We start from the raw sequence: 12,424 nt of genomic DNA on the forward strand, positions 1-12,424 counted from the left end.
TGGAAATGGGAGAGTAATGAAAAGTAACAAGATTATCACGTCCTCCCCCCTTCCTGTCCCGTGGTAATTTGCAGAAGAATGTATAACCAGGCACTAATCAAATGTTAATGTCCTGGCCTGTCCTTTAACAAATGGCAGAATGTCACACTAAGTGCTATCTCATTTAGACAACTTTGTAATTTGATCAAGTGTTGGGTATATATGGAGTACAGAATGGGAAACTCTTTCTCTCTCTGTCACTCTGCCCCTATCTCTCTCTCTCTCTCTTAATGATATCTTTAGCCTTTTAGAATGGAGTATCTGACAATAATTGTCAGATGGTGTTGTATCCCGCTAAAGCACATCGACGTCTTCACGGAAGAGATTGCACATTGGCACGTGAGCAGATGGACATGTCGAACTCAACATCTGACAGTGATCTGCGTTCAGGTGGCAGGTAACTATGCTGTGACATACAAACAACGGCTAATGAGTCAAATGAAGAGTATGTGGGTAGAATCGAGCCGTAACTTGATGGACAATGACTCCTGCACGTTGCCAGAAGAACTCACTAGCAAAGTCCTGGTTGTTCCAAACTCTGTCTGGGTCTCTTCTGTCTTATGGTCGAAAGTATCGGATAAACTCTATTATAACTGTTCAACTGAGCGAGTCAAACTTTAACTACAATATGTCCGTTCGCTTGTAATGAACTAACGTAGGCTTGGACCCTCTGACGACTACGCGTTAGCATTAGCACAAAAAGTAAACACATCTCTGACGTTCGTGTTGAACTTCCTCCCGTTTTTTCAATATGCAGCTTGTCACTCTTCTCACTGGTTGTCGCGCAGGCAATCATAAGACAAAAGTTACAAACCGGTTTGTGCACTTCTTACTCTCAACTCAACTGAAAAAATCTCCGTGTCAAGCTTACTCTCTAGCTTGACGTAATGGCCGCTCCCTCCTGGCCGGTCCCCACGCTCTCTTGTCCGTGCGAAAACACAGCAAACAAAACATTCCGCCTGTCACTTTGAAGGATAAACTCTATTATAACTGTTCAACTGAGCGAGTCAAACTTTAACTACAATATGTCCGTTCGCTTGTAATGAACTAACGTAGGCCTGGACCCCCTGACGACTACGCATTAGCATTAGCAATAGCACAAAAAGTAAACAAATCTCTGACGTTCGTGTTGAACTTCCTCCCGTTTTTTCAATATGCAGCTTGTCACTCTTCTCACTGGTTGTCGCGCAGGCAATCTTAAGACAAAAGTTACAAACCGGTTTGTGCACTTCTCACTCTCAACTCAACTGAAAAAATCTCCGTGTCAAGCTTACTCTCTAGCTTGACGTAATGGCCGCTCCCTCCTGGCCGGTCCCCACGCTCTCTTGTCCGTGCGTAAACACAGCAAACAAAACGTTCCGGCTGTCACTTACAAATGCCGGTTTAGACAGTTTCCAGAACATTATCTTTTAAATAAACATATATATTTTTAACATTGCTTTTAACATTGTTATCATAACCTTTTAAATGAATTCCAACCTTTTTAATGACACTATTTGCATGCTTTGATTATTAAATGATACTACAAACACCGCGTATGACCTGATACTTTTAACCGGGTCACACTTTAATGAGAATAATGATATTATCAATAAACAGAACAGGTTTACATTGAAACATTTCTTGATGTATGACATGCAATGATGTAGTGTGTTTCACTTCTCAGTTATCTCTCTCTCTCTCTCTCTCTCTCTCTCTCTCTCTCTCTCTGAATGTATCTTCCACACAGTCACACACATCTCCTTCTCAGCTTATCTATCCATCCATTAGTACTAACGCAAGATGATCATCACTTGATCCCATGACTGTGGTGATACCTGACGACTTTGAGTACAAATGTGACATATGCAACAAGCAGAAGTTGTGGGTCTCAAATTGTGGACATATTATATGTAACTGCATTGGCCTAAGATGCTTTGAATGTCATGTATTAATCACCACTATGAAGAAGTTGTTCCCCACAACGCGCAACAACACATGAGCTGTGTGTGTGTGTGTGTGTGTGTGTGTGTGTGTCGGTCACTCATGCTGAGATATATCTATCTATCTATATATCTATTTTTGTTTTTATACATTTCAATGATCAGTTTATGGTTTATTTATCTCCCTCTCTTTCTCTCTCTCTTTTAGTATGTGTGTGTGTCATGTCATCTTATGTAACCTTCAATGTTTCATTTGTACACACCACTGCAGAATATTATTTTTTTGTCACATGTATCTTACATATATGTTCACACATATCTGAATACATATATACATATGTGTTCTTATGTTAAATTTCATGTAATCTTAAGTACTACTATTACTTCTTGACATGCTGTAGGGGACACCGGGGAGTATAAACTGAATGAATAAACAAAAACAAATAAAAAACAAAACAGCTGTTATTGTCATAATCATTGTTTATTAAATTACATATATACACTTGTTAGGTTAAAAAGTATGTCAGAAGTGGGATTCGAACCCACGCCTCCATACAGAGACCAGATGTCCCGTACTGCACAGCTGAACCTTGAGTCTGGCGCCTTAGACCGCTCGGCCATCCTGACAACTGTGTACTGGCTTGTATAACTTGACTGGTATTGGTCATTCCAGTTTGACCCTTTAACTGGACGTCATGAAACAGCGACATCTGCTGCCCTGAAAAGGAAGAGGGTGCCCCAAAATGAAATACTAAAATTTTCACCACACACACATACACTGTGTACTGGCTTGTGTACCTGTGTACTGGCTTGTGTACCTGTACTGGTTTGGGTGTCGATTTTTAAAACACCCCCCCTTTCACCTGTGTAAAAACTGACCATTCCAGTGTGACCCCTTAACCCTCGTGATGTCTTTCCATTTCACCTCACAGGGGGTTACAGCGACCCCCCCAGGACAACGGCAGCAACAGGGCTGGTGTCTTATTGTTACAGCGCCGCCTAGTGACTATACACAGTATTGCAGCAGTAAATGCAATATGATTGCACAAGGCAAGAGGGTCACAGTGACCCCCCAAGACAATGCTAATGCAGAGGATGGAGGGTCACAGTGACCCCGCCAGGACAACAGGGCCAGTGCAGAAAGCAGAGGGTCACAGTGACCCCGCCAGGACAACGCTAATGCAGAAAGCAGAGGGTCACAGTGACCCCGCCAGGACAACAGCGCTAGTGCAGAAGGCAAGAGGGTCACAGTGACCCCCCAAGACAACGCTAATGTAAAAGGCAGAGGGTCACAGTGACCCGCCAGGACAACAGCGCTAGTGCGGCAGGGGGGCAGGATGGATGTCTTATCATTATAGCGCCTTCTCGAGACTACACACAGTAGTGCAGCAGTAAAATCTAGTGTGATTGTAGAAGGAAGGAAGACAGAGGGTCACAGTCTGTCAGTCAGTCAGTCAGTCAGTCAGACAGTCAGACATGTCTCCTTCTAGCCTCTCCACCACTTGTGTCAGCTCCTAAATTGAAATGCGCACAAGTCGGGCAGTATGGCAGTGTACATCCTTTGCATATAAATGTCTTGCAACCAGAGCACACAGTCTGTGTTTTACGGTCCTTCTTTGCTGGGCATATCTGACACCTCTTTCTCTTGTTGTGTGTTCCAGGTGGGCTGACAGCTGATGAGGTGGTGGTGGTGGTGGTGGTCATCATGGGCTGCTGCTGCTGCTGCTCTTTTCTTTGTTTGGTTTTTCGTTTTTGTTGTTGTTGTTCTTCTTCTTCTTCTTCTTCTGCAGCCTCCTCCTCCTCCTCCTCGTCCTCCTCCTTCTCTTCCTCCTCTTGCTCCTCAGGCCAATCACGACATTTAGCACTATTTTTCTGAACAGCTCTCACGACCGAGGCGGACGCTGCCGTGCGAGGCAAACGCTCCCTTTTTTGGATGAGCGGAGTCACCAGCGCCTTTCCCAGTTGTTCCAGGAACAGCCTCCTTTTGTTTCGTTTACCCGGCAGCCAGCCAGGGTTGATCTCTCGCCACAACACAAAGGCATTGTACGAAGAAACATCGATGATGTTGTGAAAGATGACCAAGGGCCAGCGGGCGGTCATTCTTCTACAACTATATGTTCCAATCACCTTATCCAAGTTGTCCACACCTCCTTTGTTGCTGTTGTAGTCTAGAACGATGGCCGGTTTCCCATCTTTGCGACGGCCGGCGGCGTCGTCGTCGGGAGCCTCTGTGTGCAAGGTGCTCATGAGCATGACGTTCTTGTTTTTCTTTGCCATGTAGGACACCAAAGTGGTGGTGGATGTGAATGCAAACTTTGAGGACAAGACTTGTCTGTTCTTGGAGGCGAGCAGCGCCAGCGGGAGTTCGGGCTTGTTTCTTCTGACCGTGCCGACCATGGCGACGTCCCTCTCCAAGAGGCGCTGTCCGAGCTCGTAAGAGGTAAAAAAGTTGTCACACGTGACAGTTTTGTGGCCACCCGTCAGCCCCTCTGTGACATCGAGCACAACCCTCATGCCCTGGTTTTTCTCTGAACCGCCGGCGGTCGGCTTCCCGGTGTAGACTTGCATTTTCCAGGCGTAGCTTGACTTTGAGTCACACGCCACCCATATCTTGATTCCATACCTGGCCGGCTTGTTTGGCATATACTGTCGGAAAGGACAACGACCTATTGTGTGTGTGTGTGTGTGTGTGTGTGTGTGTGTGTGTGTGTGAGAGAGAGAGAGAGAAAGAGACAAAGGGAAAAAAAAGGAATCAGAATAACAAACACAATAATTGATGTCAAATCACTCACTCACTCACTCACTCACTCACTCTTTCACTCACACACACGCAAACAATAGCATTTATTGTATGCCAGCTATTACTACTACTACCTCTGAAGGGAACCATTTGCTCATCCACCGTTATGTCAGGCCCTGGGTTGTAGAGGTACGGAAGCCGCTCGGCCCATTTATCCCACACCTCTCTTATGGCTGCCAGTTTGTCAGTGGCGCGTCTCTCGGGTCTCGACTCGCGATCGTCAAAGCGTAGCATTCTCGAGTAAGTGTGAAACACTTTGAGAGGCATGGTGGCACGGAAAATTGCCCTACCGCTCTCCGCGTCCCATAGACTGGCTGCGGCCTCGCCTCGGGACCTGTAGACACCTGCTAGGATTAGCAGCCCTATGTAGGCGCGCAAGTCGGTTCTACTCATGTCTTTCCAGTTTTCTCCGTACTTTCGGAAACCCTCCAGATTTGTCATTTCTAGCACAATTTTGTCTATCGCCGGAGTGAGAAACATGAGAAATGTCGACACAATGTCGTGGGCATTGGCAACCGCGTACGCGGTGGGTCCCGGTGGGTTTGCTTCTGCTGTTGCTGTTGTTGCCCCTTTTCTCCTCCTTCTTCTCTTTCTTATCCTCGCATCTCTGACATTGTCGTCATCATCATCATCATCATCATCAGCATCAGCATCATCATCATCGACATCGGCATCATCATCGCGTTGCCCTATTATCCTGCGATCTTTGTAAAATGCCACAGAGGACCATTTGATAGTGTTGTTCTTGGACATGTATGTTTCTACTTGTTCTTCTTCTTCTTCTTCTTCTTCTTCAGTTTCTTCTTCTTCTTCTTCTTCTTCTTCTTCTTCTTGTTCTTCTTCTTCTTCTCCTTCTTCTTCCTCAGCCTCAGCCTCAGCCTCTTCTCCTGCGCCACAACCGTCACCCTCGTGTTCCTCCACCACGTCCGATTCTTCAGACACGTCCTCTTCTGAATCAGAGTAGTGTCCCCTAGCGTGTGAGGAAATCTCATCCAAGACCTGTTTAGCCGTGAAACCCACGGTCTCGGGTGGATGGCATGGCGTCAGTGATACAAAACAGTAACGGTGGGATAACGCCGCATCGCTACGACTTGACAGTGTCGGTTGCACAACATTTCTGGTTGGCTGACATCGCGTCAGTGATACAGAACAGTGCCTGTTTGGCAACATTGCGTTCGGATAGACAAAACGGTGCGAGTTTTTGTTTTGGCAAGACCATCAAGTGCCGAGTGTCTGACTGCCGACCGCTCCTCTGACACCGAGTGTCGAGTCTGTTGGGTTTGCGTGGCCACCCCCAGCAAATGTGTACATGCGTATATAAATGTAAGTAGACTGCAGAACAAACTGCTCCATTTATTCACAACCCTCTCTCTCTCTCTCTCTCTCTCTCTCTCTCGCTCTTTCTGTGTACTAAAAGCCTGCGTGCTACACACAAGTGACCTGTGACCATGGCGAGCCCCGTCGATGTGAACGCGGTGGACAAAGTGTTGGAAGAAATGCTAAAGGCGGAAGCCGACAATGCCCGGAGCCCAGGCTCCTCAATCGAGTGGACTTTGCGCGTCCAGATGTTGCAGGCGTGGAAGCACGACATAGCAGAGAATCACTATGGTACGCCTTTGACCTTCTGAAGATGTCTATGAAAGACGTGCTAGTGTTTGTAAAGTAAAATGGAAAAAAAAAATGTCAAACTGTGTCAATCTACATGTCATGTCAATGTGTGTTACAAAATGAAATAATAAAACTCTATTGAACTAAAGAAACTGACTGGTTGACTGCTGGCATTACATTGTGTCAGAAATCCACATCCATCTCCATCCGTTTTCGCGTAACAGCACAAGGTTGCAAAAGTGAAAGGCGCAGCACAGGCTGTGTAAAAAACAAAACCCAACACAAACCCAACCAAACATGTCAGATGACATTTAGACTCATTTCCCTGTTCCCTGCGTAACAGCACAGGCTTGCCGATGCCAACAGTACAGCGCAGGTTGGATAATATCGCGTCACATGCGTACACAAAATATAAGTAGACTGCAGAGCTGCAACAGCTCTCCATTTATTCACAACCCTCTCTCTCTCTCTCTCTCTCTCTTTCTGTGTACTAAGCCTGCGTGCTACACCAAAAGTCTGTGACCATGGCGAGCCCCATCGATGTGAACGCGGTGGATAGAGTGTTGGAAGAAATGCTGAAGGTGGAAGCGGACAATGCCCAGAGGCCAGGCTCAATCAAGTGGGCTTCGCGCATCCAGATGCTGCTGGGGTGGAAGCACGACATAGCAGAGAAACAACATGGTATTGGACGCTTTCTGGATCATATCCTGACAGATTCAGAGTCAGATGCTGAGCTCCTCGACTGTTATCACGCAAAGGAGAATCCAGTTAAACTGATGTACAAAGTCATCGATCGCTGCCTCGAGAGCGAGGAAAGCGCACTGAAATTCCTACGGGTCTTTTTTCAGATGCAGACATTGCTCTACTTGGACCTGCTAAAAGACGGACCCAGGGGCAAGTTTGGTGAGTATGTGCGACCGAAAGCAAAATAATCGAGGCCTCGAGGGGAGGGATCGTCACACGCTGCTGCTGCTGCTGCTGCTGCTCAACTAAAGTAATAATTTTTTGCATGTGTTTTGTTTGTTTCTTTGTATTGTTTCGTTTCAGTCAGGAGAGATCCTCCCGTGGTGGAATTGACGGAGAAGGTGCGTTCTGCGCTCGGCGATAAGGTCGAGCATCTCAAAACGTGACGGCGACACCCCTTTACAAGAACAGGATCCTGAATGTCAAATGCGCCCTGGACGTACTGATGACACACAATCAGCTGCTTCCAGAGGAATACGCCGAGTTTGGGGTAAACAAGCGCAGTACCACCGCTATGATTCGGCTCCTGCAGAAATTGTGCAGCGACGCCACCATCCCTCGAGCCAACCGGGAGTTCATCTCATTGGTGGTGGCCTCCTTTAACCTGCACGTCTTTGACCTTCCGACGATGCCTCTGAATGATGTGCTAGTGTTTGTAAAGTAGAAATAAAAAACTTAAAATGTTACTGTGCCAATTTACATGCCATGTCGATTGTGTGTTACCAATGAAATAATAAAACTATATTGAACTAAAGAAACTGGTTGTTGACTGCTGGGATTACATTGTGTCAGAAATCCACATCCATCTCCATCCGTTTTCGCGTAACAGCACAAGGTTGCCAAAAGTGAAATGTTACTGTGTCACTCTACATGTCATGTCAATGTGTGTTATAAAATGAAATGAAATAAAAAAAAAACTCTTGAACCAAACAAAACTGGTTGTTGACTGCTGGGATTACATTGTGTCAGAAATCCACATCCATCTCCATCCGTTTTCGCGTAACAGCACAAGGTTGCCAAAAGTGAAATGTTACTGTGTCAATCTACATGTCATGTCAATGTGTGTTATAAAATGAAATGAAATTTTTAAAAAAAACTATACTGAACTAAAGAAACTGGTTGTTGACTGCCGGGATCACATTGTGTCAGAAATCCACATCCATCTCCATCCGTTTTCGCATAACAGCACAAGGTTGCCAAAAGGTGAAATGTTACTGTGTCACTCTACATGTCATGTCAATGTGTGTTATAAAATGAATGAAATAAAAAAAAACTCTTGAACTAAAAAAACTGGTTGACTGCCGGGATCACATTGTTCAGAAATCCACATCCATCTGCATCCGTTTGCGCGTAACAGCGCAAGGTTGCCCAAAGTGAAATGTTACTGTGTCAATCTACATGTCATGTCAATGTGTGAAACTGGTTGTTGACTGCTGGGATTACATTGTGTCAGAAATCCACATCCATCTCCATCCGTTTTCGCGTAACAGCACAAGGTTGCCCAAAGTGAAATGTTACTGTGTCACTCTACATGTCATGTCAATGTGTGTTATAAAATGAAATGAAATAAAAAAAAACTCTTGAACTAAAAAAACTGGTTGACTGCCGGGATCACATTGTGTCAGAAATCCACATCCATCTCCATCCGTTTTCGCGTAACAGCACAAGGTTGCCAAAGTGAAATGTTACTGTGTCACTCTACATGTCATGTCAATGTGTGAAACTGGTTGTTGACTGCTGGGATTACATTGTGTCAGAAATCCACATCCATCTCCATCCGTTTTCGCGTAACAGCACAAGGTTGCCAAAAGTGAAATGTTACTGTGTCACTCTACATGTCATGTCAATGTGTGTTATAAAATGAAATGAAATAAAAAAAAACTCTAGAACTAAAGAAACTGGTTGTTGACTGCTGGGATTACATTGTGTCAGAAATCCACATCCATCTCCATCCGTTTTCGCATAACAGCACAAGGTTGCCAATGGTGAAAGGCGCAGCACAGGCTGTGTAAAAAACAAAACAAAACAAAACAAAACCCAACAAAAACCCAACCAAACATGTCAGATGACATTTAGACTCATTTCCCTGTCCCCTGCGTAACAGCACAGTCTTGCCAATGCCAACAGTACAGCACAGGTTGGATAATATCGCGTCACATGCGTATAGAAATACAAGTAGACTGCGGAGCTGCAACAGCTTTCCATTTATTCACAACCCTCTGTGTCTCTCTCTCTCTCTCTCTGTGTCTCTCTCTCTCTCTGTGTGTATCTCTCCCTCTCTCTGTCTCTCTCTCTCTCTCTCGCTCTTTCTGTGTACTAAAAGCCTGCGTGCTACACACAAGTGACCTGTGACCATGGCGAGCCCCGTCGATGTGAACGCGGTGGACAAAGTGTTGAAAGAAATGCTAAAGGCGGAAGCCGACATAGCCCGGAGCCCAGGCTCAATCAAGTGGACTTCGCGCATCCAGATGTTGCAGACGTGCAAGCCTGACATAGCAGATAGACACAGCGACATGAGCAGTTATGTGACTCGTTTACGGACAGGAGATTCGGATAATGATCTCCTCAGATCTTATCACTGCAAGATCAATCAGGTTGAGATGATGCCCAAACTCATCGATTGCTACCTCGAGAGCGAGGAAAGCGCAATGAAATTCCTACGGGTCGCTTTTCAGGTGGATAGATACATGTATTTAGACCTGCTAGAATGCGGATCCCAGGGGGAGCCTGGTGAGTATGTGCTATACTGAGCAAATTGATCAAGGCTGCTGCTGCTGCTGCTGCTCAACTAAAGTATATATTTTCTGCACGTGTTTCTTTGTATTGTTTCGTTTCAGTCAGGAGAGATCCTCCCGTGGTGGAATTGAAGGAGAGGTGCGTTCTGCGCTCGGCGATAAGGTCTCGCATCTCAAAAACGTGGCGACGACACCCCTTTACAAGAACAGGATCCTTCATTTCGACTGCGCCCTGGACCTACTGATGCAATACAAGCAGCTGCTTCGAAGGGAATGTGCCGACTTTTGGATGAACGAGGACGATACCGCCGCTATGACTCGGATACTGCAGGAACTGTGCAGCGACGCTACCATCCCTCAAGCCAACCGGGAGTTCATCTCATTGGTGGTGGCCTCCTTTAACATGCACGCCTTTGACCTTCCAGAGATGTCTGGGGAAGATGTGCTAGTGTTTGTAAAGTAAAATGACAATAAAAAAAAACAAAAAACAAAAACAAATGTCAAACTGTGTCAATCTACATGTCATGTCAATGTGTGTTACAAAATGAAATAAAAGACCTATATTGAACTAAAGAAACTGACTGGTGGGATTACATTGTGTCAGAAATCCACATCCATCGTCATCCGTTTTCGCGTAACAGCACAAGGTTGCCAATGTTGAACGGTGCAGCACGGGCTGTAGAAAAGAAAAGAAAAAAGAAAGAAAGAAAGAAAGAAAGAAACCCAAACACATCAGATGACATTTAGACTCATCTCCCCGTTTGCATAACAGCGCAGGCTTTGTTTTTTTTTGCTGCACAGAATTCCACATCCATCTCCATCCGTTTTCGCGTGACAGCGCAAGGTTGCCAAAGTGAAAGGCGCAGTATGGCGCAGCACGTTGAGCACAAGCGCAGCACTGTTTAAAAACCCCCACACGTGTCAGATAACATTTAGACTGGCGGGGGGGTAGGGTAATAGCGGCTTCTACCGGACACAAGCGGTAGTAATAATTATTTAGGGGGTGGGTCACCCTGACCCGAAGGGCAATGCAAGTGCTAAAAGCACCGCGTGCTATACCAGTCATTGCCTGTAGGGGGGTCATGATTGACGAAAACGCAGAGGGGGTAATAGCGGCATCTACCGGACACAAGCGGTAATGATTATTTAGGGGGTGGGTCACCCTGACCCGAAGGGCAACACAAGGGTTAACGGTGTACAGTAGCGGCTCCATTGTCTTCATCTCCCAGCCGCAGCTAGACAACCTGGTTTTGCAGAATATTGTGGGAGAGCTGCAGTTTCAGTGTTAAAGCTGATAAAATAATTGCTGTCTGTGGTTCTATATGGACTGTGGCAATAATTTTGAAAAATACGCTAATAGCTCGCATCAACATATTGAAAAAAAAAAGAACTATGAACTAGTTCATTTTTGGAACTGTGAACTTTGTTCAAAATTTTTAATTATGAACTGAAGTAGTTCATTTTAAAGTTTATGAACTGAACTTTGAACTAGTTCATGTAGAAAGTGAACTTTCCCAACACTGATGTTGAATGCATGTTATGAAGAGTTTAAAACTTTTTTTTATTCATTAACTCTTACAGAACATTGACTTTTCAGCATACTCACTGGGCATGTCACCCATTGAGCATGTTTGGGATGCTCTGGATACGACACCTATAAGACACCAAATGGTGGTCACACCAGATACTGACTGGTTTTCTGACCCCCCCAATAAAGCAAAACTGCACATTTAAGGGTGGCCTTTTGTTGTGGCCAGCCTAAGGCTGTGTAATATCATGCTGTCTAATCAGCATCTTGATATGCCACACCTGTTAGGTGGGATGGATTATCTCGGCAAAGGAGAATTGCTCACTAACACAGATTTAGACAGATTTGTGAACAATATTTGAGAGCAATGGATCTTTTGTGTATATAGAAAAGGTTTTAGATCTTTGAGTTCAGCTCATGAAAAATGGGAGCAAAAACAAAAGTGTTGCATTTATATTTTTGTTCAGTGTACATGTGTACAGCACTCCAGCACCGACGTGAACTTCCTCTCCTCCTTCCTTCACCTCTTGGACCGTGACTCAAGCCTAACCAGCTTTCACCCTCATCTGCTGAAACCCTGTTCATAGTCAAGGGAAAGTAAATTGCCCGAATTACCTGATTCTGCCTTGTGTCCACTTTTGGGTTCAGCCTGACTTCATTGAGTGTAATAGTACATTATATTCACTATAATAATATCATATTCAAACTATATTCAATATGACCATGGCAACTTAGCTTACAATAACTACAAAGAACTTTTATTTAGTGTGTTGATTTTGGTGGCTCCTGTGGACAAAAGAGGTTGTGTTTCCATTGCCTCATGTCATAGAGATCCTGTTCTGGCAAACACGTGTTTTCACATTTCAAACATTCTGTTGAGTTGCAGTTTATGATGTTGTGTACAGTGACATTTTAATCTGTAACTATTAAAATATTGGAGTAGATATCACCTTCTGTATTATGTTTGTTCCAAGAGATACAATGCAAAATCCATTATTTGGTTATTGCAGAAAGGAAAAAGAGCTGTGAGGCATTGTTTGCAATGGTT

General features: G+C 44.8%; 3 protein-coding genes, 1 long non-coding RNA gene and 1 other non-coding gene across 5 annotated transcripts; 3 read left to right on the plus strand and 2 right to left on the minus strand.

The window, feature by feature from the left end:
* Window positions 1-2,482: 2,482 nt before the first annotated feature.
* On the minus strand, window positions 2,483-2,588 carry trnal-caa (transfer RNA leucine (anticodon CAA)). Its single transcript has 2 exons — window positions 2,551-2,588; window positions 2,483-2,528 (listed from the first exon to the last, which is right to left on the minus strand). It is a non-coding gene; the product is annotated as a tRNA-Leu (tRNA).
* Window positions 2,589-3,157: 569 nt separating this feature from the next.
* On the minus strand, window positions 3,158-5,931 carry LOC115577721 (piggyBac transposable element-derived protein 4-like). Its single transcript, XM_030410616.1, has 3 exons — window positions 4,836-5,931; window positions 3,706-4,633; window positions 3,158-3,185 (listed from the first exon to the last, which is right to left on the minus strand). The coding sequence occupies exons 1-3, from the start codon at window positions 5,929-5,931 to the stop codon at window positions 3,158-3,160; spliced, it is 2,052 nt and encodes a 683-aa protein (XP_030266476.1).
* LOC115577732 (uncharacterized) lies at window positions 4,263-8,095 on the plus strand. The gene is made up of 4 exons (XM_030410628.1): window positions 4,263-4,401; window positions 6,179-6,369; window positions 6,865-7,272; window positions 7,417-8,095. Exons 2-4 carry the CDS (start codon window positions 6,210-6,212, stop codon window positions 7,497-7,499), a joined length of 651 nt encoding a protein of 216 aa, XP_030266488.1. The 5' UTR covers window positions 4,263-4,401; window positions 6,179-6,209; the 3' UTR covers window positions 7,500-8,095.
* Window positions 8,096-8,475: 380 nt separating this feature from the next.
* On the plus strand, window positions 8,476-8,984 carry LOC115577735 (uncharacterized). Its single transcript, XR_003983270.1, has 2 exons — window positions 8,476-8,781; window positions 8,914-8,984. It is a non-coding gene; the product is annotated as an uncharacterized LOC115577735 (long non-coding RNA).
* Window positions 8,985-9,414: 430 nt separating this feature from the next.
* LOC115577723 (uncharacterized) lies at window positions 9,415-10,311 on the plus strand. Its single transcript, XM_030410617.1, has 3 exons — window positions 9,415-9,843; window positions 9,951-9,987; window positions 10,059-10,311. The coding sequence occupies exons 1-3, from the start codon at window positions 9,468-9,470 to the stop codon at window positions 10,309-10,311; spliced, it is 666 nt and encodes a 221-aa protein (XP_030266477.1). The 5' UTR covers window positions 9,415-9,467.
* Window positions 10,312-12,424: the final 2,113 nt, after the last annotated feature.

Source organism: Sparus aurata, unplaced genomic scaffold (assembly GCF_900880675.1).
Source record: "Sparus aurata unplaced genomic scaffold, fSpaAur1.1, whole genome shotgun sequence".
Classification (NCBI taxonomy): domain Eukaryota; kingdom Metazoa; phylum Chordata; class Actinopteri; order Spariformes; family Sparidae; genus Sparus; species Sparus aurata.

What these genes read in the sequence shown, in the direction of transcription:
- LOC115577721 (XM_030410616.1), bottom strand. Translation starts at nt 5,931, where the DNA reads ATGTTGCCAAACAGGCACTGTTCTGTATCACTGACGCGATGTCAGCCA. An exon ending in GCAAATGGTTCCCTTCAGAG is followed by an intron (nt 4,634 to 4,835) that starts GTAGTAGTAGTA and finishes CACACACACACA; the next exon opens with CAATAGGTCGTTGTCCTTTC. An exon ending in CAACAACAACAAAAACGAAA is followed by an intron (nt 3,186 to 3,705) that starts AACCAAACAAAG and finishes CTTCTGCACTAG; the next exon opens with CGCTGTTGTCCTGGCGGGGT.
- LOC115577732 (XM_030410628.1), top strand. Translation starts at nt 6,210, where the DNA reads ATGGCGAGCCCCGTCGATGTGAACGCGGTGGACAAAGTGTTGGAAGAA. An exon ending in CATAGCAGAGAATCACTATG is followed by an intron (nt 6,370 to 6,864) that starts GTACGCCTTTGA and finishes CTGTGTACTAAG; the next exon opens with CCTGCGTGCTACACCAAAAG. An exon ending in CGGACCCAGGGGCAAGTTTG is followed by an intron (nt 7,273 to 7,416) that starts GTGAGTATGTGC and finishes GTTTCGTTTCAG; the next exon opens with TCAGGAGAGATCCTCCCGTG.
- LOC115577723 (XM_030410617.1), top strand. Translation starts at nt 9,468, where the DNA reads ATGGCGAGCCCCGTCGATGTGAACGCGGTGGACAAAGTGTTGAAAGAA. An exon ending in CGGATCCCAGGGGGAGCCTG is followed by an intron (nt 9,844 to 9,950) that starts GTGAGTATGTGC and finishes GTTTCGTTTCAG; the next exon opens with TCAGGAGAGATCCTCCCGTG. An exon ending in GTGGTGGAATTGAAGGAGAG is followed by an intron (nt 9,988 to 10,058) that starts GTGCGTTCTGCG and finishes TTACAAGAACAG; the next exon opens with GATCCTTCATTTCGACTGCG.